Here is a 24,507-nt window from a genome sequence, read left to right on the forward strand (position 1 = left end):
TTGAGGAAGAATTTACAATGACCAATGCATCTAACCAGCACGTCTCTCAGGCTGTGGGAGGAAACCGGAGCACCCAGAGGAAACACACGCAGACATGGGGAGAATGTGCAGACTCCACACAGACAGTGGCCCAAACCAGGAATCGAACCCAGGTTCCTGGTGCTGTGAGGCAACACTGTGCCATCATGCCACCCCATGCATCATGCCGTATGCTCTCTCCCATTGGAGTGATGTCACAGCGGCAGAGATTACTACAGGTTTCCAAAGACAGAAACTACACTGGGGGCTCAGAGGTGAGGTTAGCCCCCAGGTGGTGAGGGATACAGCTGGGCAGTCACTTGGCACGGTGCCCTGGCTCTGTCAACCTAGCACTGCCAGATGAGCAAGTTAAGATGCTTCCATCTTGAGCTGCCCTTTCCTGCTGTGTGCATGTCAGCAGCAGCCAACCTTCAGAGTGGAGCTGGGACATTGCCTTTGCCTTGGGCATTCCAACTGGCCCCTATGCTGTCCCTAAATGGAGTATGAGCATGGAGGTAGCTTGTTAATAAGATGCCTCAGGGAAGATGGTGGAAGTGGGTGAACTACAGATATCAGCAGGGTTCATAGAAAAACTACAGCACAAACTACAGCACAAACAGGCCCTTCGGCCCAGGTTCAGACCTGGAAACATTGAAATGGGCTGAAAGTATTTAAAGAACAGAAAATTAAGCCCATTATCACAAAATGTTTCCTTATATTTTGTTGTCTAAGACATTGCTGGTGATTAGAACTTAATGTACAGGCCAGTAATGACGACCTTTTCCCAAACTGTTTGGGAAGGATAGAACGGTACATCCACCCATGTTTGTTGTGCATTGCTAATACAGAATTTGGTAGCTTGTGTTTTTACGATTAGTCTGTCCTGGCTTGTTAGCAACTTCGTTTAATGCACAATCATATATTACATCTGGATCAAATTCAAAGTTGAGAATGCAGAGCAAAGTCAGAACAAGTGATGATTATATCGTCACAACAACACAATTCCAGGGTATCATTGTATCAAAAGCCCCATTGACCACAAATAAAGGAAAAGTTAAGTAAAGTTTATTTATTAGTCACAAGTGGTCTTACATCAACATTACAATGAGGTTACTGTGAAAACCCCCAAGTCGCCACACAATCCAAGACATTCCACAACTTCTGATGTTTATGTTTATTTATTAGTGTCACAAGCAGGCTTCCATTAACACAGCAATGAAGTTACTGTGAAAATCCCCCAATCGCCACACTCCGGTGCCTGTTTGGGTACACCGAGGGAGAATTTAGCATGACCAATGCATGTTTTTCGGACTGTGGGAGGAAACCGGAGCATCCAGAGGAAACTCACGCATACATGGAGAGAATGTGCAGACTCCGCACAGACAGTGACCCAAGCCGGGAATCTAACCCGGGTCCTTCGTGCTGTGAGGCAGCAGTGCCACCACTCATCCACTGTCCCACGTAATTCTACAAACTAGCCAGCGACTGTCACCTTCATGGACGGTGCTCACATTCACTAAATGCGTGTAGCGTAGTGGTCTCTGGTGTCTAAGCAAAGTTGCCACCACCACAGACATTTGGGCCTGGATTTTTGCCACCAAAGCAATGGGTATGGGGCATAGGTTGGCATGAGCAGTTATGAGGTGGGTACAGGGCTTGAGGCAGCATACAAGCATGAGTGGCCGCGGGGAGTGGGTATAGTGACATTGTGTTATGTAAGTCATACTTGTCTGTTTAAAACAGCACAGCAGAAGAGAGTCACCTGACTTGAGGGACTAGTAGGAACTGAGAGTATGATCACCCCAGAAGGTGGAGGCCTCTCTCAGGCAGAATGATTCAGCAGCCACATAGTTAACATCATAAAGACTGGAGCCTGACTCCAGGGCATCCCAGAGTTGCAAAACTCCAGTACCAAGTTTCTCTTATTCACCTTTTCATAGAATCCCTACAGTACAGAAAGAGGTCATTCAACCCATTGAGCCTGCAGTGACAACAATCCCACCCAGGCCCTATCCCCATAACCTCATGTATTTACCCGACTAACCCCTCTGACACTAAGGGACAATTTTAGCAAGGCCAACCCACCTAACCTGCACATCTTTGGACTTGTGGGAGGAAACTGGAGCACTCAGAGGACAGGGATAATGTGCAGCATCCACAGAGACAGTCATGCAAGGCTGTGATCAAACTCAGGTCCCTGGCACTGTGAGGCAGAACTGCTAACCACTGTGCCACTGTGCTGCTTTTATTTCTAACAAAGTCTGAAATCTCTTGAGTGCCACGACATAACGTATTGGTTGGCATTGAGGATATGAGGGGTTATGGAGTGGGTACAAGATATGAGCTGGCATATGTGGGGCATGGGGAGTGTGTATGCGTCAGTGATTAGGGGGGTGGGGGAGGACTGAGGGCTGGAGGAATGTTTCATGGTGGTTAAAATTTTGGGCAGTGCCAGAGCCATGGCCTTCCTCCCAATCTGCCTTCACATCTGGCATCCTCCTCAGTACTGCCAGGGTCATCAGCCTTTGTGGACTCGTGGACAAAAATCCTGGCCTTAGTAAAGAATCTGGTATGCGTTGACGGGAAGTAGCTTAAAATAGAAACATTTTATTTGGGTGGCTTGAGATAATTATCTTGTAATGGACCACACAACAGTATAGCCACTGCTGTAGCACTTACTCACTGCAATTCACCTGGGCAATTCAGCTGTCACCTACATAGAATCATAGAATCCCTACAGTGCAGAAGGAGGCCGTTCGACCCTTCAAGCCTGCACCAACCACAATCCCACCCAGGCCCTATCCCCGTAACCCACATATTTACCCTGCTAATTCCCTGACACAAGAGTCCATTTAGCATGGCCAATCAATCTAACCCGCACATCTTTGGACTGTGGGAGGAAATCAGAGCACCCGGAGGAAACACACACAGGCACGGGGAGAATGTGCAAACTCCACACAGACAGTCACCCGAGGCCGGAATTGAACCTGGATCCCTGGCGCTGTGAGGCAGCAGTGCTAACCACTATGCCACCCAGCCGCCCCACTGTGCCATCATGCCGTGACCTATCTTGGGTCAGAGAAACTCGCAGGAAATATTTCCGATTCAATGCCGCGGGTATTTACCTGGAGGTTTGGAAGGAATGCGAGTAGGAAAATGTTTAACCGCCACAAAAGAATAGAAATGACCATCATCCTTCCGGTAGTGTGGTCGCCACACTACTGGAAGGACGTGGAGGCTTTAGAGAGAGTGCAGAGGAGGTTTACCAGGATGTTGCCTGGTATGGAAGGGCTTAGTTATGAGGAGAGATTGGGTAAACTGGGGTTGTTCTCACTGGAAAGACGGAGGATGAGGGGTGACCTAATAGAGGTGTATAAAATTATGAAAGGCGTAGATAGGGTGAACAATGGGAAGCTTTTTTCCCAGGTCGGTGGTGACGTTCACGAGGGGTCATAGGTTCAAGGTGAGGGGGGGGAGGTTTAACACGGATATCAGAAGGACATCTTTTACGCAGAGGGTGGTGGGGGCCTGGAATGCGCTGCCGGGCAAGGTGGTGGAGGCGGACACACTGGAAACGTTTAAGACTTATCTAGATAGCCACATGAACGGAGTGGGAATGGAGGGATACAAAAGAATGGTCTAGTTTGGACCAGGGAGCGGCGCGGGCTTGGAGGGCCGAAGGGCCTGTTCCTGTGTTGTATTGTTCTTTGTATCCCAAGGACCATTTCAATTTCTGTTTCTATGCAGCTGAATGAATGAAAACTTAAAATCTATTAAAATTCTCAGCAAGCTCTATTTTACAATGTCAGCTATATACATTCCTAAACAATGTAGCAAGTAAGTGTTCTCCTGGATTCAGATAAATGTCATATTAACTGAAGCTTATGTTTATTTATCACGCTTTACTTCATTACAACTAAAAGGCAGTTTTGAAATTGAACACAAACCACCAGTAACTGCCTGAAAAAAAGAATTACATAGAATTTACAGCATACAAACAGGCCATTCAACCCAACAAGTCTATGTTGGTGCTTATGTTCCATACAATCTGCATTTGTTTCATTTCCTTTCTCCCTCATGTAAATTAGCTTTTTCTTTAAGGCATCTATGCTATTCACTGTAGCAAGTTTCACTCTCTAAATACTTCCTGGGTGATGGTGTTTCTCTTGAATTCTTTATTGCATTTAGTAGTGACTGTCTTATTTTGATGGTCCACAGTTTTGGAGACCCCATAAGTGGAAATATCTCTACTTTTCAGCTATTAAAATATAAACATCCATGTAACATATTAACAGTTCCTCAGGATATCTCCAAGTCCATAATATCAAACAACAAACAACAGAAAAAAAACATGCAAACCTTTGGAACAATGCAACTTTATTAAGCATTAAAAAGATCAGAGTGGAAAATGAAGATTTTTTTCAAAATGTAGAGTGTTGTTTGTTCCCTGAGGTACATTTTTTTTAAAAAAACAACATTGAACATAACCAGGGAGGCACAAAAAGATTAGTTATGATGGAACATTGCTTTCTTTCAGAGGTTTTGCTTTATTGAGTAGTTTGAAGTTTCTGGGTTGTATCAATCCACCTTGCTTATCCCTAAAGAAAATACAGAAAAAGTAGGTGATGATTAATGGGTGTATGGAATTCTCCAATCCAATGAAAAAGTATCTATTTTCATTATCTTCAATACAATTTTCCTGTATTATGCACTTATCATTCTGCACTGTTCATTTTCTATAGGAAGATATCAAGTTAAAATAAACGTGTCCCTCTTACAATATAAACACATGGGGCACGATCTTACCCACCTGGCCAGCCAAATCTCAGTTCACTGCAGTGGGATGGAAAACCCCTGCCGGCGTGAACCGTGGTAAGATTCCGGCCATGATATTTTTCTGCACTTTGCAACTACAAAAATGCAATTACGAGTTAGATAATTATTATGTTGGGAGTGCTATATAGCAGCACCTCACTTATTTGAACTGGGCAGCACTGAGAATAGGTAGAATTATAGGACAGAAAAGATACACAATATACACTATCCTCAATAGAATAGAATCCCTACGCTACAGAAAGAGGCCATTTGGCCCATCGAGCCTCCACCGGCAACATTTCCACCCAGGCCCTATCTCTGTAACCCCACGTATTTACCCTGCTAATCCCCCGACACTAAAGGGCAATTTAGCATGGCCAATGGCAAACTCAGGTATACATAACTACAAACCGGGGGGGGGGGGAGAATTGGTAACATTTCCTTTCAAGTTTGTTCAAACAGTTCCTTTCTGACGGTGCAGAATAGGGTAATAGCACATTGAAAAGTGGCCATTCAAGGTAGTTAAATTAATGCAGAAAACAGGGTAACAATGCTACTTGAAGTGTGGCTCAGGCATTTAGCTGAAAGTTCATTTGGATGAGCACATTGCCAACTAGTCTTGCTAAGCTGCAGCTATTTCTGCAATGGGCATCCTCTTTGATGGTGTCTGTAACTCATTCTTGCCTTGGACATGGGGTCACTTCATCCGCCTCCTCCATGATTAGGTCACCTCGTTCATGCAGTGAATGACATTTTATGGTGTCACTCTAAGGGTTGTTATATAAAGGTCCTGGTAGTTGCATGTTGTATCTGTTCTTTGCTTTATTCTACGGATGGCTGGGATGTCAATGGTCTCATTTCCCACAAGACAGCCACTTTACCTTAGAGCACATCTACACAGAGGACTGCCTTAAAATTAAAGCATTGCCACAGCAACATGGGAAGTAGCGCACACTGCATTGTCTCTAATCAATAACAGTAGTACCTAGATCTAATTATAATCTCTTTGTATCCATGTAGGCCATGCTATTGTGTCTAGTGCCTCCCAAGGCTACATGGGTGCTTCAATAAGCGCTTGATAAGTTGGTAATCCAGTGATATTGGGCTATACTGCTGTCACTTTTCAACAACTTGCATCTATATAGCACATTTAATGTGGTAGAGCCTCCAAGGGTGCTTCACAGGAGCATTATTTGACAATGAGCCATATAAGGCGATATTAGGGCAAATGCTTGGTCAAAAATAGTAGGTTTTAAAGAGCATCTTTAATGGAGGAGAGAGCAGTAGAGAGACAGAAAGCGTTAGGATAGAGATTCCAAAGGTTAGAATCTAGGCAGCTACAGGTAAATGAGAGTTGGTGAAGCACAATAAGCCAGAATTGGAAGAGCACAGAAGTTTCAGAAAGTGGTAGGGCTGAAGAAGGTCACAGAGATAAAGAGAGGTGAGACCATGGAGAGGTTTGAAAACAATGATGGGAATTTTAAAACCAAGTTGTTGATGGGCCAGGAACCAAGGTAGGTCAGAGAGCACAGAGGCTGTAGGTGAATGGGACTCGAGTGGGAAAGCTGCTAATCCCATTGATCAGTGCAGTTCATAGTGCGATACATTAGTGGACAGCAAATTGGCTGAAATTGTAGATAGACTCTATGCTTGCCTGGAAGAGTACAGAGGCATAGCAGTCCACAGTGATAGTGATACTGACTACCAATAGCAATCCTGACTTTGTGATGATTGTTTCCTGCAAGGATTCCATGTGGCAGATTGCACAGCCTGCAATAGCCTTCCCTCCCATTCAGAGCCTGGTGAGGCCATTCCACATGGACATTGCCAGATAGATGTGCCAAGACTTGCAGATGTCGTTGATGCTATATTGATAGGTGCAGGTAATTGAGTACTGATGCCAGTGGGTCTGCTAGGCAATTATTTTTGCATCTTGCATCATTCCAAGGATCAAATGAGACTCGGGTACCTTAAAGAAAACCTTCATAACTTACGAATATTTGGTTATCCAAGAACAATCCTATCCATGTCTAAAGCTTCTTATTCCATTCTGCTTAGTTTCATTGTGCATTGTGAATGGGCAGAACTTAGTAACAAATATAAAATGCCTCATATGTATTCACAGCTTCAGCCCAATTTGCCAGTAAGGCACTTTCTGTGTCAATTTGCCAATATACCCCATACATATTTTGCACCATTGGAACTTTTCACTTGTTACGAGATACAAAATGTCTTTTTGTCTTTATTCTTTCATGGGATGTGGGCATTTGTTGTCCATCCCTAATTTCTCTTAAACTGAGTGGTTTGCTCGGCCCACTGAGGGTGGGTGCAGTTGAAAGTCAGCCAGATTGCCGTAGGTCTGGATTCACAGGTAGGCCAGACTAGGTAAGGACGGCAGATTTCCATCTTTAAAGGACATTAGTGAACTAGATGGGTTTTGTAGACAATGGATGATAATGGTCAAGGTAACCATTACTGAGACTAGCTTTATATTCCAGATATTTTAATTTAATTTAAATTCTACCAACTGGCGCAGTGAAAAACAGTTCCAGTCTGATGACAATGTTAAAAACTCCTGATTAAATATACATATATTTGATTTGATTTATTATTGTCACATGTATTAACATACAGTGAAAAGCATTGTTTCTTGCGCGCTATACAGACAAAGCATACCGTTCATAGAGAAGGAAACGAGAGAGTGCAGAATATAGTGTTACAGTCATAGCTAGGGTGCAGAGAAAGATCAACTTAATGCGAGGTAGGTCCATTCAAAAGTCTGACAGCAGCAGGGAAGAAACTGTTCTTGAGTCGGTTGGTACGTGACCTCAGACTTTTGTATCTTTTTCCCGAAGGAAGAAGGCGGAAGAGAGAATGTCCGGGGTGGGTGGGGTCCTTAATTATGCTGGCTGCTTTGCCGAGGCAGCGGGAGGTGTAGACAGAGTCAATGGATGGGAGGCTGGTTTGCGTGATGGATTGGGCTACATTCACGACCTTTTGTAGTTCCTTGCAGTCTTGGGCAAAGCAGGAGCCATACCAAGTTGTGATGCAACCAGAAAGAAAGCTTTCTATGGTGCATCTGCAAAAGTTGGTGGGAGTCGTAGCTGACATGCCAAACTTCCTTAGTCTTCTGAGAAAGTAGAGGTGTTGGTGGGCTTATATAGATACTATATATATATATTGCTGAAGATCATTCATTATGAATGACGGAGGAATTTGCATTTATATTACATGTTTTACACCCAATGAATCACTTCTGAAGTACAGTTATTATTGCCCTGTAGGCAAAACGAGCAGCAAGAACCCAAAGGTAAATAGTCAGATAATCTGTCTTTGATAATGATGACGTTTGATGGAGGAAAGTTGGCCAGAACACCCAGCGAGTTCCTAATTCTCCTTCAAATAGTATTGTGGGGTCTTTCACACCCACCTGAACAGGCTGATAATGGCCGGCCATGGTGGGACCCCATGTGGGAGAATCAACGACTCAACCAAAAGTCCACTGACTTTCAACGGCAGGTGGGCAGGGCCAGAAAAACCCACCCATTGGTTTTGGCTTAGCAAGATGGTGAGAGAGAAATTAATTGACAAATGGTGGATACGGGCGGCACGGTGGCACAGTGGTTAGCACTGCTGCTTCACAGCTCCAGGGTCCTGGGTTCGATTCCCGGCTCGGGTCACTGTCTGTGTGGAGTTTGCACATTCTCACCGTGTCTGCGTGGGTTTCCTCCGGGTGCTCTGGTTTCCTCCCACAGTCCAAAGATGTGCGGGTTAGGTTGATTGGCCATGCTAAATTGCCCCTTAGTGTCCCGGGATGCGCGGATTAGTGGGTAAATATGAGGGTTAGAGGGATTAGCAGGTAAATATGTAGGGATACGGGGATATGTAGGGATACGGGGGTGGGATTGTTGTCAGTGCAGACTTGATGGGCCGAATGGCCTCTTTCTGCACTGTAGGGTTTCTATGGTGCTCCCCAGACTACGTGGAATCCCTGGGGGCAGACATCGCTATTAGTCGCAATTCTATCAGTGAAGAATGACATGGGTGGGGGTGTCAGTCCGATAGCGATTGTGCTGCTGCCTGCCTCTCCATAGTGCTGCACACTATGAATATCTCCCCAATAGTTCTGACAATCTGGTCCTCCTGTAGTGCTTCTCTGAAGCGTAGCCTCAATTATGTGTTGGAACAGAGCCTGATTCCACAATCAATAACAATATTCTGACCACCATAAACAGAGTAAAATGTCCCAAGGCACTGCACAGCTATGTTATGAAACAAAATTTGACACTGAGCCACAAAAGAGGTGGCATGGTGGCATAGTGGTTAGCACTGCTGCCTCATAGCGCCAGGGGCCCAGGTTTGATTCACTGTCTGTGTGGAGTCTGCACATTCTCCCAATGTCTGTGTGGGTTTCCTCCGATGCTCCGGTTTCCTCCCACAGTCCAAAAGACCTGCTGGTTAGGTGCATTGGCCATGCTAAATTCTCCCTCAGTGTACCCGAACAGACGCCGGAGTGTGGCCACTAGGGAGTTTCCACAGTAACCTCATTGCAATGTTAATGTAAGCCTACTTGTGACACTAATAAATAAACATTTAAACAAAACATTTAAGGAAACATCAGGGTAGATGATCAAAAGATTGTTCAAATAGGTAGGTTTTATGAAGTGTCTTAACAGAGGAAAGATAGCTAGTGCAGTGAAGGTGCTTAGGGAGGGAATTCCATATCTTAAAAATAAAGACACAGTCACCAATAGAGGGGCAGTTAAAATGGGGGATGCTCAAAAGGGCAGAATTAGAGGAGTGCAGATATCTCAGAGCCTCTGGGACTGGAAGTGATTAAGGAGAGAGGGAGAAGTGCCTCGCCATGGAGGGACTGAATACAAGGATCAGAATTTTAAAATCGAGCCAAGCAAGCAGAGGTTCCAAAGTGAGAATGTTACCAGTGAAACAGGATAATTAACTTTTCACATTTCTAATAATTGCTGAGGGCATCAGGGGATATAAACTGCTGAACAGATTTCAGTTATTCATTAGTTTCTCATTCCATTCATCATCAGAGACAACTACATAGACCTCCGTCGACTATGGCAAGGTGTGCAAGACATAACAGGTTACAAGATGAAGGCATGTAAAATCGCCAGCTCCAACACACCCCTCCCGGATGAGCTCAATGCATTCCATTTCCGTTTTGAGCAAGAGGTCAGCGAGAGTCACCCTCCACCCTTGAAGCCTCAGATGAACCTATACCTGAGGTCATGATTGCACATGTCAGAGCAGCTTTCTTGAAGGTCAACCCACAGAAAGAGACTGGCCCCAATAGGGTACCCGGACGAGCACTCAGATCCTGTGCAGATCAGCTGGCGGGGGTATTCATAGACATCTTCAACCTCTTTACAACAATCCGAGGTCCCTATCTGCTTCAAGAAGACGACCATCATCCCAGTACCAAAGAAAAGTCAAATAGCGTGCCTTAATGACTATCGTCCAATGGCTCTTACATCCATCATTCTGCACTGTATACAAATACATGTGACAATAATAAATCAAATCAAATCCAATCAAAAACTCTACTACTCCATTCGGATATAAGAACACATGGAATCACGATCTCTTATTCCTCCCAATCACCGTGCTTTCCAATTGCCAACTTCCAAAGGTAACTTCAACTTGAAAGTAATCTATTAGCTGTGAAACAGTTCAGGAAGTGAGGAGGACATGGTCGGTGCTACAAAATAATTTATTTTTGTAGGAGTGACCCTTCAGACTCCATTGCCAAAACAATCACTCCCTCCCACTCCCAAATTCTCGTAGTAGAAAAAGGATGCATATATAAGGTCTAGGCAACTAAAAACAGATGAAGCACTTGAAGAATACAGGGAAAGTAGAAAAGAACTCAAACAGGGAGTTAGGAGGGCAAAAAGGGGTCACAAAATGTCCTTGGCAGACAGGATTAAGGAGATTCCCAAGGCATCTTATACATATATTAGGAACAAGAAGGTCGCCAGAGAAAGAGTTGGTCCACTCAAGGACAAAGGAGGGAAATTATGCATAGAATCAAAGAAAGTGGGTAAGATCCTCAATGAGTACTTTGCATCGGTATTCACAAAGGAAAGGGACACGTTGATTGGTGGTGTCTCAGATAGATATGTAAACCCTTTAGAACAAGTCATTGTTACAAAAGAGGAAGTGTTAGGTGTATTAAAAAGCATAAAGGTAGACAGATCCCCACGGCCAGATGGCATCTGTCCCAGCTTACTGAGGGAGACAAGAGATTAAATTGGGTACCCAATTACCCAACATTGGGTAGCCAATGTTGTCCTGTTATTTAAGAAGGGTAACAAGGATAACACGGGTAATTATAGGCCAGTGAGCTTGACGTCAGTGATAGTGAAATTGTTGGAGAAGATTCTTAGAGGTAGGATCTATACACATTTGGAACTGAATAGTCTTTTAGTGACAGACAGCACGGTTTTGTACGAGGAAGGTCATGTCTCACTAATTTAATTGAGTTTTTTGAGGTGACAAAAATGGTTGACGGGGAAGGGCCGTGGATGTTGTCTACATGGACTTCAGTAAAGCATTTGACAAGGTCCCCATGGCAGGCTGGTGCAAAAGGTTAAATCACACGGGATCAGACGTGAACTAGCTAGATGGATTCAGAACTGACTTGGCCATAGCCAATGGCAGTGTAGTGGTGGAAGGGTGTTTTTCTGAATGGAGGTCTGTAACTAGTGGTGTTCTGCAGGGATCAGTGCTGGGACCTCTGCTGTTTGTAATATATATAAATGACTTGGAAGAAAACGTAGCTTGTCTGATTAGCAAGTTTGCGGATGATACTAAGATTGGTGGGGTTGCAGATAGTGATGAAGATTGTCAGAGAATACAGCATGATATAGATAGGCAGGAAAACTGTGCGGAGAAATGGCAGATGGAATTTAATCCAAACAAATGCGAGGTGATGCATTTTGATAGATCCAATTCAGGTGGGAGCTATAAAATAAATGGCAGAACCATCAGAAGCATAGACACACAGAGAGCTTGGTTAGGCCACATTTGGAATACTGTGTCCAATTCTCGTCACCACACTACCAGAAAGACATGGAGGCTTTGGAGAGAGTACAGAAAAGGTTTACCAGGATGTTGCCTGGTATGACTTCAGCTCTGACAAAGGATCATCCAGAGTCAAAACATTGGCTCTATTCACTCTCCACAGATGCTATCAGACCTGCTGGGATTTACCAGCATTTTCTGTTGATGTTGCCGGGACTGCTGTTTTTCATTTATTTGTCAAAAGAAAAATGTGTGTGTACCTGAGACCTAATATTTTCCCATGTCATCAAAGCAAATGCTCATGCTGTGTTCACTCATTCATGTTGTGACATGAAGAGCAATAGTACATAAAAGTAAAGGTTACAGTTTCTCCATTCAGCAATGTGTGCTTATGAAAGCATCGTGCTCTGTGATTAACTGTGATAACATTCATAAGGAGCCATCAAAAATTCAAGATGACAAGTAGACTACTCACTTCTTAATATAACTAAATCTCGACTTCAAAGTTATATTCCAACAGAGATAATTTACAAGGACAAAGTTGGAAAACTGTGCACATTGGAATATCTCGTGTAGGAAAGACTGTTGATGCATCGCAAAAGGCGTGCATACAAGTCCAGCAAGTAATTAGGAAAGCTAATAGAATCTTATCATTTATTATGAGGGGAATTAATAACAAAAGTAAAGAGGTTGTGCTTCAGCTGTACAGGGCATGGTGAGACCACTTCTGGGGAACTGTGTACAGAATTGGCCTCCTTACCCAAGGAAAGATGTAAATGCATTAGATGCAGTTCAGAGAAGGTTTACGAGACTAACATCAGAAATGGGCATGTGGCATTATGAAGAAAGGTTGGAGAGATCAGTTTCGAAGTGTAAGAGGCGATTTGATCAAAATCTTCAAGATCCTGAGAGACATTGACAGGGTGGATGTGGAGAGGATGTTTCCCCTTGTCGGAGACCCTAGAACAAGGGGTCACTGTTTAAAAATAAGGGGACATTCATTTAAGATAGTGATAAGAAGAATTTTTTCTCTCAGAGAATCGTGAGTCTCGAGAACTCACTTCTTCAAAAGACAGTGGAAGAGCCTTTGAATATTTTTAAGGTAGAGCTGGATAGCTTCTTGATTAACAAGAGTGAAAGAAAGGTAATTGGGGTAGGCAGGAATGATTTTATTCCTGCGGAGCAGGCTTGAGGGGCCCAGTGGCTGACTCCTACTCCTTGTTCCTGTGTTTGTATTGGAAAAGGGTTCAAAGCAGAGAGAAAAACATGATTCCTTGATTTAAGTCTTTGCAGTGTTGGGAAAGAAACAAAATTGAACATTTCATTGAAACAAAAATTGAGAGGCGACAGGTTACGTGGCTTGTGCAGAAATTAATATAGTCTTTATAATGAGTTCAAAACGACGGGGTATCAGCAAGTACAAAGTTGCAGGCAAGACTGGAGAAAGATAACACGATATGGCCATAAATGTTCGACATAGGCAATTAAAATGAAAAATTGGTCTTTGATTCAGTTAATAACTTCCCTCTGGACCATAGTGCTACAAAAGTTAAGAAGCAGACTGTCCATCTTGCCATTACCCACGCCACCAGGAAACTCGATCAATTCATCGTAAACAACACAATTCTCTCGGAGTTGTTAGCCTTGAAGATAGCAAAACAGTGGTATCTGTATCATCTAAAACATTACTGCGTGTCTGTGTGTCTTAAATCCCCTTGTCTGGTATTTATCTACTTCACAAATGGACTCAAATCTTCAAATGTATTATAAATGGACCAGCTCAAAACATCACTAACATGTTGCTTGAGAATCACCAGAATGAATAGGCCAGAGCAACAATGAATGTATAATCTAAAGATCATCCTCAAGGGTTATTTCCTTGCTCTTTCCCCATATCTTTTCGTATTTTTTCTTTTGAAATACTTACCTAATTTCCTTTCAAATGATTCTATGGTCTCTGCTTCAGTAGCCATTTGTGGTAAAGCATTCGGTGTCTGAATAACACGGTGCAAAATATTTTCCTTCCTGCTTCTTTCTTTGAACAACAATTATGAGTTGGACCCTCATTGTTACTGATTCACCAACCAGCGAAAGCAGTCCTTCACATTTACCCGTGGAAAACCTTTTCTTATTTTGCAAATCTTTCTTAGATCTTTGCGAACGCGAAAATAACTTTAGCCATCCTCCAGTCCTCGGACTCATTGCTGTTTCCAAACACTGGCTGGAATTCTCTGGTCTCATACGCTCTGCCACCGCTGCCAGCGAGAACGGAGAATTTGGCACTCAGCCAAAACTCCATTCACTGCAGCGGGACCGGAGAATCCCAGCCGTAGGCGAGGTAAGAGAATTTAGGGCACTGTTAGAAGATTATAGTTTGGCATGAACTTTCTCCTCTCCAACCTTCCTTTGCTTTGGGCTTGCTGACTTTTCCGCCTTCAATTCTAGGAGTTTTAATAGTTTCCTTTTGAATTTTTGTCCTGAGCTTCAGGTCTTTTTCTGGTAGTTTTTAAACTCAATAGGAACTGAAGTAGGATATTTACTCAGCATCTGTCTTTCATACTTTCTTGAGTACAAAATGTCCACTCTTCCAGTGGCCTTACCCATTCTGCGACTTAATGTTGACTGACTGCTTTCTTTCAAACATTCTTTCACCTTCCTAAACTCCCTCTTTGCTTCTTTGTTTTGGTATTTATTTTAGCATTCTTCAGCATCATATCTCCCCTATCCTTCCCCTATCTCTTAATGTTTTGCCCTAATCCACTAATCATGCAATCCCAACAATTAATTTCCACTGTACCGTATCCATTTTGTATTTAAATGGCTGCCATTTCTGACCAATTGCTCAATGTCATTTATTTTTGTTGCAAAGAGCTGATCTGGGCTAAATCCCATCTCATTGACATGAGTTCATTCCCAGTTCAAAGCCTTGATCCTCAATTCCTATTTTGCTTCACCTACTTTCAACCTAAACTTACTTAAGTTACAGTCATTATTTTCCAAATGTTCTCCTACATTCAGGTATACTTGGTCTATTCATTACCCAGAACCAGTTCTATCAACTGCATCCTTTCTTGCTGGGTATGTTGTACACTGGTTAAGGAAACATAGGGTTGCCAACTAGAATAACTTCTCAGAGGCAAGTGCCCGTCCCTTCAACAGATTCCCTTTATTTACCAACATATCTCCACTTCTAAAAGTGCTTCAGGGTGTATGGGGGCACCTGACACTCCCCAATATATATACAGGTGAGACTCCCTGATTGGGCAAGCAATTACCAATCTTTTTGGCAAACCAAGTAAACTAACTCAAATCAACGAGGGGATAAATTAAAAGGAGCAGCTCCCAAAAAGGAGGGGAACCGCCTGAAACAAAAGACAAAGTGGAAAGGAAACTTAAAACATCAAATCAACATGTGATTAAAGGGGTCAATAATACACCCCAGTTCCTGCGGTGCCCAGTGGGCACAGAAGGTGTTAACAGTGCCCTCGGACACCGCATGCTCCCTCTCCAGGGACACCCAGCCGCGAATGTAGCCACGGTAGAGGGGCAGACAGTTGGGTCGGATAACCCCCTTTGTCGCCCGCTGCCTGGACTTATAGATGGCATGCTTTGCCAGGCCCAGGAGCAGTTTCACGAGGAGGAGGCAATGACCTCAATCAGGGAGCTCATTCTCCAACAGGCCAACTTGATGGGCCTCACTGAGGTCATTACGTCAACCCTCCAGGATTGTCCTGAAGTTTCCAATATGGAAGATCAATCTTTGTGACATTGCACCAAATGAACAAGAGAATAATCATAGGAGCATTAAACAAAATTGTATTTTTAAAATCATTTTCTTTGCATAGTTTCATTTGTTAATTATAAAACCATTGGTGGAAGGGAAACCTTGACTAACAGTCCAGGATCATCTAAATGAGTGATAACGGCCTGGATGTTTGCAATGGTGGAAAGCCTCTCCATCATTGAGAAAATAACAGAAGAGGCCCAAATCTGAAGTCCCGCCCCCAAACAAGGCACCTATTGTTTTTGGGGGAGCACTGAGTGGGAAATCAGAAGTGCAAAGGGACTTGGGCGTTCTAGTTCAGGATTCTCTTACTGTTAACTTGCAGGTCGAGTTGGTAGTTCGGAAGACAAATGCAATGTTAGCATTAATTTTGAGAGGAATAGAATACAAAAGCAAGGATGCACTGCTGAGGCTTTATAAGGCTCTGGTCAGACCACATTTACAGTATTGTGAGTAACTTTGGGCCCCGTGGTGCTGGCCTTGGAGAGGGTCCAGAGGAAGTTCACGAGAATAACTCCAGGAATAAAAAACTTGACGTATGAGGAGCGTTTGAGGACTCTAGATTTGTACTCAATGGAGTTGAGATGGATGAAGGGGGATCTCATTGAAATTTAAAGAATACTCAAAGGCCTGGATAGAGTGGACGTGGGGAAAATGTTTCCATTAGTAGGCAAGACTAGGATCCAAGGGCAAAGCCTCAGAGTAAAGGGATGACCCTTTAGAACTGAGATGAGCAGGAATTTCTTCAGCCGGAGGGTGGTGAATCTGTGGAACCCGTTGCCACAGAGGGCTGTGGAGGCCAGGTCATTGAGTGTATTTAAGACAGAGTTAGATAGATTCTTGATTAGTAAGGGGATCAAATGTTACAGGGAAAAGGCGGGAGAATGGGGTTGAGAAATTTATCAACCATGATTGAATGGCGGAGCAGACTCGATGGGCCAAATGGCCTAATTCTGCTCCTATATATTATGATCTTATGAAATAGCCTGGGTCAGGATTTGCTCATGCACATTTCACAGAGGCAGCCACTCATAGAAATCACCAGCTGTTTCCAGCCATGTGTCTGAAGACAAACATGTGGAGCTTCGACCTGCTGGAGCAAGTCTGAGCTTGGTGCATTTGTTTAGATAGCCAGGTACGCAATGGAGAGATAAGATACCCCTTCGGATATGGTCTCAGGACACCTTTAGGGGAGGTCAGGTTCCCTTTCAGAAAGGTCAGGTGCCCTTTATGATTCCTAAATAAAATGTGCCTAAATTCATACTGCATAAACTCATTGGAACTGTGAAGCTCATTGGAACAGTCAAAAGTGTCAAGATGAACCATCAAAAGGTGTTGTCACGTTGTTAAGGCATTTAAAACTCCTGCTCTTTAACATTTTGGGACACAAAAACCATCTGGTTTATTTAAAAGAAACAATTGCTTTTCATCTTCACTACAAGTATCTGTCTTTTTAAAATTCTATTTCTTTATTCTTTCATGGGACATGGGTGTCAGTGGCTAGCCAGCATTTGTTGCCCATCCCTAATTGCCTACTTCAGAGGGCAGTTAAGAGTCAACTATATTGCTGTAGGTTTGGGGTCACATGTAGGCCAGACCAGGTAAGGCAGCAAATTTCCTTCCCTAAAGGACATTAATGAACCAGATGGGTTTTCTGACAATCGATAATCATGGTCATCAGTAGACATTTAATTCCAGATTTATTTTATTGTATTCAAATTTCACCATCTGCCAGGGTGAGATTTGAACCCGGGTCCCCAGAGCATTACCCTGGATTTCTGGATTAATAGTCCCGCAACAATGCCACTGCACCAGTGCCTTCCCCTACTGTCTTCTGATTATTTCATCTTCATCTCCCCTCTGCACCTCACCACCCTTCCCCCCCCCACCGCAACCCTAAACTCAAGTGTTTACCCCTGCCCCTTCAGGTATATTGTGCTCCTCTGGACTGAGGAATCCTATCATCAATAACACCTATCCTATCATCACTGTTGCCTCACAGCACCCAGGTTCGATTCCCGGCATGGGTCACCGCCTGTGTGGAGTCTGCACGTTCTCCCTGTGTCTGCGTGGGTTTCCTCTGGGTGTTCCGGTTTCCTCCCACAGTCTGAAAGACGTGCTGGTTAGGTGCATTGACCTGAACGGGCACTGGAGTGTGGCGACTAGGGGAATTTCACAGTAACTTCATTGCAGTGTTAATACAAGCCTTACTTGTGACTAATAAATAAACTAAAAACCATACCCCCAACACAATTGTACTTTTAGGCTTCTTATTACAGCTGCTCAGATGTACCTCTTAATGGCAAATAATATTGTTAGAATATTTGGAGGATATTGTTAATGAATGAGGGACACTTGTTATATAAATGAACTGGCGTCGCCACTACAGTATGCATTTTAGAGGATAGAGTTTGAATATAGATTCAAATTACGGATGGTTCTTAAAGGCATTGATTGTATACCAAGTCTCACAGTCAGTTCTCTTTATAAATACTCCCCACCTTGCTGGTTGAACTGAATTAGCATGAGTAAACTCGAGAACAGCAAAACGGTTAGTGGGTAATTTGTCATGTAGCATGCTGTCACAGGAAATTGCGACGGAGTTAATGGAGGACTATAAATAGCAGCTACTGCCCTATATGTAATTGACTACTCCGGATTCTGTCCTTCAATTAATTCTGTCCTATAATACAATAAAATTAACAGTTAAGGGAGACTGCTCACTCTCTGCAGTACTGTTGCAGTTTGCAAAAGAAGGATAATCAATCACCAGCAGCCTATATCGTAATGTTACATTTACAGTCACTAAGCCACAAGTTGTAAAATCAATTACTTGTAACTGTACATGAGGGAACAGTCAGCCTTTATGTAAGCTTAAATCTCCCATTTAATTCAGGCACTGTGCTTAAAATCACATTTACTTTTCGGAATGCTTGTAAACCATTTTAGCGACGTTCTATCTTCTGGTTTACAGAATTTAATCCATGCCGTAAAAGTCAATCAGAAATATTATTTTGCCATGTGAACTGTTACATAATCTGAAATGCTATGGGAGTGAGTTTCCAGTTAGTCCTTCAGCTCCATCTCCAATGCAGAAAGAGTCTTGCCTTAATTTCATGGGAGATGGTTGGCCGCTGACTAGGCTAGCACTTATTGCCCATCCTTAATTGCCCTTTAGAAGGTGGTGGTGAGCTGCCTTCTTGAACTGCTGCAGTCTGTGTGCTGTTGATACACCTGCAGTCATGCTAGGGAGGGATTTCCAGGATTTTGACCAGCGACAGTGAAGGAACGGCAATATATTTCCCAGTCAGGGTGGCATGTGGTGGGAGAGGAACTTCCAGCTGGTGATGTTCCCATTTGTCTGCTGTCCTTGTCCTTCTAGACGATAGTGGTCATGGGTTTGGAATGTGCCCTTAAAAAGGAGCATTGGTTTGTTTCTGCAGTGCATCTTGTAGATGGTAACACAGCTCTCACCGTGCATCAGTGGTGGAGGGAGTGAATGTTTAAGTTGGTGAATAGCATGCCAATCAAATTGGGTGCTTTAGCCTGAAAGGAATTGAGCTTCTTGTGTTGTGTTGTGGCCTCACTCATCCAGGCGAGTGGAGAATTTCCAACATTCTCTACTTTTGTTCAGATTTAATCATCACAATTTTGTCATCTCTCCGATAGCTGCTAAATACCTTCATAATTAACCAATGGATGAACCTATCAATGTCCTGTAAGATACCCAGCTCCTTGAACTCTGACTTAAGGCTACAATTTATTAACTTTAATGTCTCTTCTACTAATGCCCGTTAGGGAAGGAAATCTGCCATCCTCACCTAGTCTGCTCTCCATGTCACTCCAGAGCCACAGCAATGCTGACCCTTAATTGCCCTCTGAAATAGGCTATCAAACTGCCATGAAAACGCAAATAGCAAAAAAACTGGATGGAACGTCAAATTAGGCATTGGATACTTCAAAAATATGACCCCAGCCTGGTCACCCATCCAAAATTGTTGGGTTTGCATTCATCCAGGCAAGTGGAAAATATTCCATCGCAATCCTGTGCCTTGTAGATGGTGGACAAGCCTCGAGGCCAGTCAGGGGGTGAGATACTCACCACAGTATTTACATGATTGGTCCAATTAAGTTTCAAGTCACCCCCAGGATGTAGACATTCAGTGATGGTAACATCCTGGCAAGATCACTGCACGCTCTCTCCACTAAAGCTTCGACCTCTTTCATTGACCTGAAACATGGGGCTGGATTTCGTGGAGAATGCTGGGGTGGGCTAGATGATGGGCAGGCATGGAGAATTGCACAAACTCCTGGTAGCAGGAAAATCATAATGATTAAGTCAGCAGCGGCGAAGGTAACAAAACTGAAAATTCACCCACTAGTGGCAAGAAGCTGACTGATCAGCTGGATTTTGCATTTGCCGTAAATTCGGGTTGCACGGTGGCACAGTGTTTAGCACGGTTGCCTCACAACGCCAGGGACCCGGGGTTCAATTCCGAGCTTGGGTCACTGTCTGTGCGGAGTCTGCACGTTCTCCCCATGTCTGCGTGGGTTTCCTCCGGGTACTCCGGTTTCCTCCCACAGTCCAAAAGACGTGCTGGTTAGGCGCATTGGCCATGCTAAATTCTCCCTCAGTGTACCTGAACAGGCGCCGGAGTGTGGCGACTCGGGGATTTTCACAGTAACTTCATTGCAGTGTTCGTGTAAGCCTACTTGTGACTAATAAATAAAATAAACTTTTTAAATGCAATTCAATGCAACTTTACCCTGCTTTAATGAAACATCTGCATGTCTGTTTTTCTTTAGGAACCTACCCAGTGAAAGCAGGCAGCCTATTTTGGCATGCTCGACTCAATGTGAGAGTCATTTGGATTCCCAGGAGGCTGAGTCAGAAGACACTGGATTCAAATCGGAGATGTTTTTCTGCATAAAGACTTGCTGAAACCCTGAGAAGCAGAGCCTCAAGGCAGGAAGTTTAGAACTCAGAAGAACTAGGTCCAAAATTGGAGGCGCGGTGGGGCCATCCCTTAAAGTGGCAACACAGAGCTGAGTCCCGAAGGGAGGTCACATAGGCGGCTGCCTACAAGGAGAGCGGGTGATAATGGCAGTATGGGAATCATCCACCCAATCATTTATCCTCAAGCACTGAGGGACCGTGACATCTCAGGTGAACCCATTGATGCCACTGAATGAGGAGGAATCTTCTCCCTGGACTTTGGAGCATCTTATGTGCTGGGGAATCAGATGCTAGATATTTAAGCTGCGGAACTTTCTGTAAAAGTCTGCAATGCAATTTGCAACACTAACACAGGACTGGCAACCCTCTAAAGATGGTACTAGCTCGCATCTGATGCCAAAGCCACACCCCCACCACGGGATTCAGTGGCAAGTTCACTTCACTCCATTCACCAGCTTGCTGATTAGTAATTGGGTGCAGGGGGACGGCAGGGATCTGTGCCAAAACCTCGCCGATCTCTGAGCCTGCCAGTGGGTGCCCAATGGTAGGATTAAATCCAGCTCATTAACTCTGTTATTCTCTCCACAGAGGATGTCAGACCTGCTGAGTATGTCTGATATGTTCTGTTTTCATTTCTGCTGAATACTCTGGCTCTCCCTAGGTGCCGCCAGAGCTGCTGATTATTTTCAGCATTGCTACTTTATTACAGATTTCTACCATTCGTATTGTTTTACTTTTGTGCCAATATATTTTTGAGAGGTCTCGCGACCATGTGGGTACCATTCTTGCCTCTGAGCCAGAAGCTCCGGGTTCAACTCCCACTCCAATGTTTATTGTTGCCAATAATAGTGCTTTCAAAATAAGTGATAACATAAAAACATGTGAACATGAGACTTTAAAGTGCCAAAATATTCTATCTACCTAGTGTTGCCCTCCACCCGTGCCATCTTCGTGCCGCTACAGCTTCTTTTTAACCTTACGTGGCCTACCGCTATGTCTTGGTGTCTCCCCAGGATGTACATCGGAGGTGGAGGTGGCCAGCCGCCTACCACATGCCGTGGCCAGTGATGCCCTTGGTGTCCTCTGGAGAGCCTGGACCTTGAGGGCCTTGGCCGGCTTCCATGACACCCTCTTCATCCCCCTGCCCCTGAGATGCCCCGGTGTCAGGAAGGGGGAGTCAGAAGGTATAGCCACTGCCGCAGTCTCCTGGGTAGAAGGCCCTGGCATGGGTTCGAGCACCCCCCCTCCCTTGGGTTCCTGTGGGCCCCTGGGTCACTCCATGGGATGGCAGTGCTTCTGCAGTGAGCTCCGGCGTCAGCTGGCCCTGCCAATCCTGGAGGACCATCTGCATTCTCGTCATGGTGGCCGAGCCCTCTGCGATGGCCCTTTGAGTCGGGGGCCACCTGTCAATGGCAGCAGCAAGTGCCCTCTGAGACTGGGCCATGCTCTGTAACCCCCCAGCCATGGCCCTTTGTGACCGGGCCACGTTCTCAAGAGTGCTGCGGTAGACCACTGTGTCTCGGCGCTGTCCCGTTGGGCCTCCTGCAAGCTTTGCAGCCTTTCCGCCGTGACCCTCTGTGAGTGAGCCACATTCTCAAAGGCTGCTGCCATAGCCCGCTGTGTCTCAGCGCTGTCCCACTGGGTCTCCTGCAAGCTCTCGGGTCGCTCAGCCATGGGCCGCAGAATCTCAATAAGCCTGTTGAGGCCCTCAGCTGTGGCCTGCTGTGACTCAGCCGTGGCCCTCTGGGACTCTGCCGTGGCCTGCTGTAACTTGGCCATCGCTTGGAGCCTGTCAGTCATGGTGAGGATCTCCTGCCCCAGGCTTTCCACCACGGACACCACACTTGCACTGTTGGCCTGGGAAGCACGCAAAACAGGCAATAGCTGGTGCGCCTGAAAGCTTTGGGACTCCTCCCAACAGATTCGCAATCGGTCCAGTGTGGCCGTCAGCCCCTCCTGCATTCCGTGGCTCTGTTGCTGCATCTCCAGCAGCTGAGGGAGAAGTGATCTCATAGGCCCAGCATGTAGCCTGGGGCCAGCTGATTCCTTGTCTCCAGCAGGCCCCTGCGTACGAGAGGCTTTGGTTGTTCCTTCCTCCACCCGATGAACATCAGCAGATGTGTCGTGCACCCCAGAAAGTGACCCAGATGCCTCACCACTAACTTGACCCACTGATGTGAGAGTCTCTGGGATGGTGAGTTGTGAGGTGAAAGCTGACGCAAAACATTTGCCGGCCTTGCAGATCCTTTCATTTGCTTCCTCCAAGGAGTCTTCCAAGCTGTCAGGGGCTCGATGGTGGGAGCAGCAGTGGGAGCCACAATGCCAGATGGCCCGGGCACGTCCAAGTCCCTTCCTGCAACACAGGAGGTGCAAGTGAGGGAGAGGAATCAGGGCTGCATGCAACTTACTTGAGATTTCTTCCAACAAGTGGAGGTGCTCACTTCTATGCTCCAGCCAGACCATGCTGTCACTAATGGTCCACATACCCTCCTCTCCTGCAAGCTTCAGCGTCCGCTCCTCAAAGGAGGTGAGGACCCAGATCTCTGGCACACCACCCCCTGTCTTCACCCTCTCCCAGCGATTATGGGTATTCTTCTCCTGTGGGGACAGAAGGAGCCATGTCAAATCTGATGGCATGAGTCCTGGCCAGTGTCCTGGCACTAACGCATGCTGCCGCTGCCTCCCAGGCTGCATTTCCATCCCTTCCTCTGGGACGGCGTCCTGCTGGGGGGGGGGGGGGGGGGGGGGGGAGAGAGAGGTGTACTAGAAAATTCAGACAGTAGGTGAATAGTGTCTTGAATTGCCACATTAATTGGTCAGAATGATGGTCGGTAGTGAGATATTGCCATCTTGCTTGCTTCCATACCCGTCTCTGTCTGAGGATAATTCTGCCCATCATCGCTAGAAATGAAGTATTCCTTCATTGCTGCACTATACATTCTGTGTTCAGTTGCTGGAGTGGGATTAAAGCCATCATTGATTGAGCCAATGTCAGACTACAAGTATCTCATTTTAAAGTTGTGGATGGAGTCCAAATGCTACCTTGCTGGGGATATGTGAGAGTTCATTCAGGGAGTCCGCGTTGGTGTGGCAATATGCACCTTTTACATGCATGTTGTAGGTGGAGCTATACAATATGGTGATGGTAGAGGATCCAACTTTCTCCCCATCACATGGCTAACTAGCAACCTCTCCTACTCCTAACACCTTCCATTGGTGTCTGTTGGAAGGACTTGCAGGCTTGTCCATGTTATGAACACATCTTCCTGGGTCTGTGGGTTGGACTCGAATCTGGAGCTTTTGGCCCAGAGGGCCCCACCACAAAACCTCCCCAAATACTTCCATCGAAGACAGTAACTACAACTGATGCTTTGTTGCTTGATAATCCATGATAGCCTTTGAAACAGATTTTATCAGATTGCAGGTTCTTTCAGGTAGTGAGATTTTATACTAATGTGAGGAATAGCTACACAATAAAAATGTTGATTGTCGTATGCTTGTCCCATCTTCTGGAGGTGTGCATGCGTGTGTGTGTTAGATAACCAACAAATCAATTTGTCCTATCTGCTATGTCTCATTACCTGCACACTTTCTTTCTCCCATGGAAACATATGCAGTCTTGCCTGTTCTTAATGAGATCCTGAGGGATCTTAACAGGAACGACTTGCACAGAATGTTTCCTCTTGTGGGAGGATTAGTACAAGAGACCACTGTTTAAAATAAGGGGTTGCCCATTTAGGACAGAGATAAGAATTTTTTTCTCTCAGAGAGTTGAGAGTCATTGGAACTCTCTTCCTCAAAAGCTGTTGGAAGCAGAATCCTTGAATATTTTTAAGGCAGAAGTGGGTAGATTCTTGATGAGCAAGGGGATGAAGGGTTATCA

The 24,507-nt window shown here is 44.9% G+C and overlaps 1 protein-coding gene across 1 annotated transcript in view; it reads right to left on the reverse strand.

The window, feature by feature from the left end:
• Positions 1-3,885: 3,885 nt before the first annotated feature.
• ropn1l (rhophilin associated tail protein 1-like) overlaps positions 3,886-24,507 on the reverse strand; it is a 77,713-nt gene continuing 57,091 nt past the window's right edge. The window contains exon 6 of the mRNA XM_078229077.1: positions 3,886-4,616. Within this exon, the coding sequence (XP_078085203.1) occupies positions 4,529-4,616 (88 nt within the window). The 3' untranslated portion in view covers positions 3,886-4,528. The remainder of the gene's footprint in view (positions 4,617-24,507) is intronic.

The sequence above is a fragment of the Mustelus asterias genome, chromosome 2, assembly GCF_964213995.1.
Source record: "Mustelus asterias chromosome 2, sMusAst1.hap1.1, whole genome shotgun sequence".
Lineage (NCBI taxonomy): Eukaryota > Metazoa > Chordata > Chondrichthyes > Carcharhiniformes > Triakidae > Mustelus > Mustelus asterias.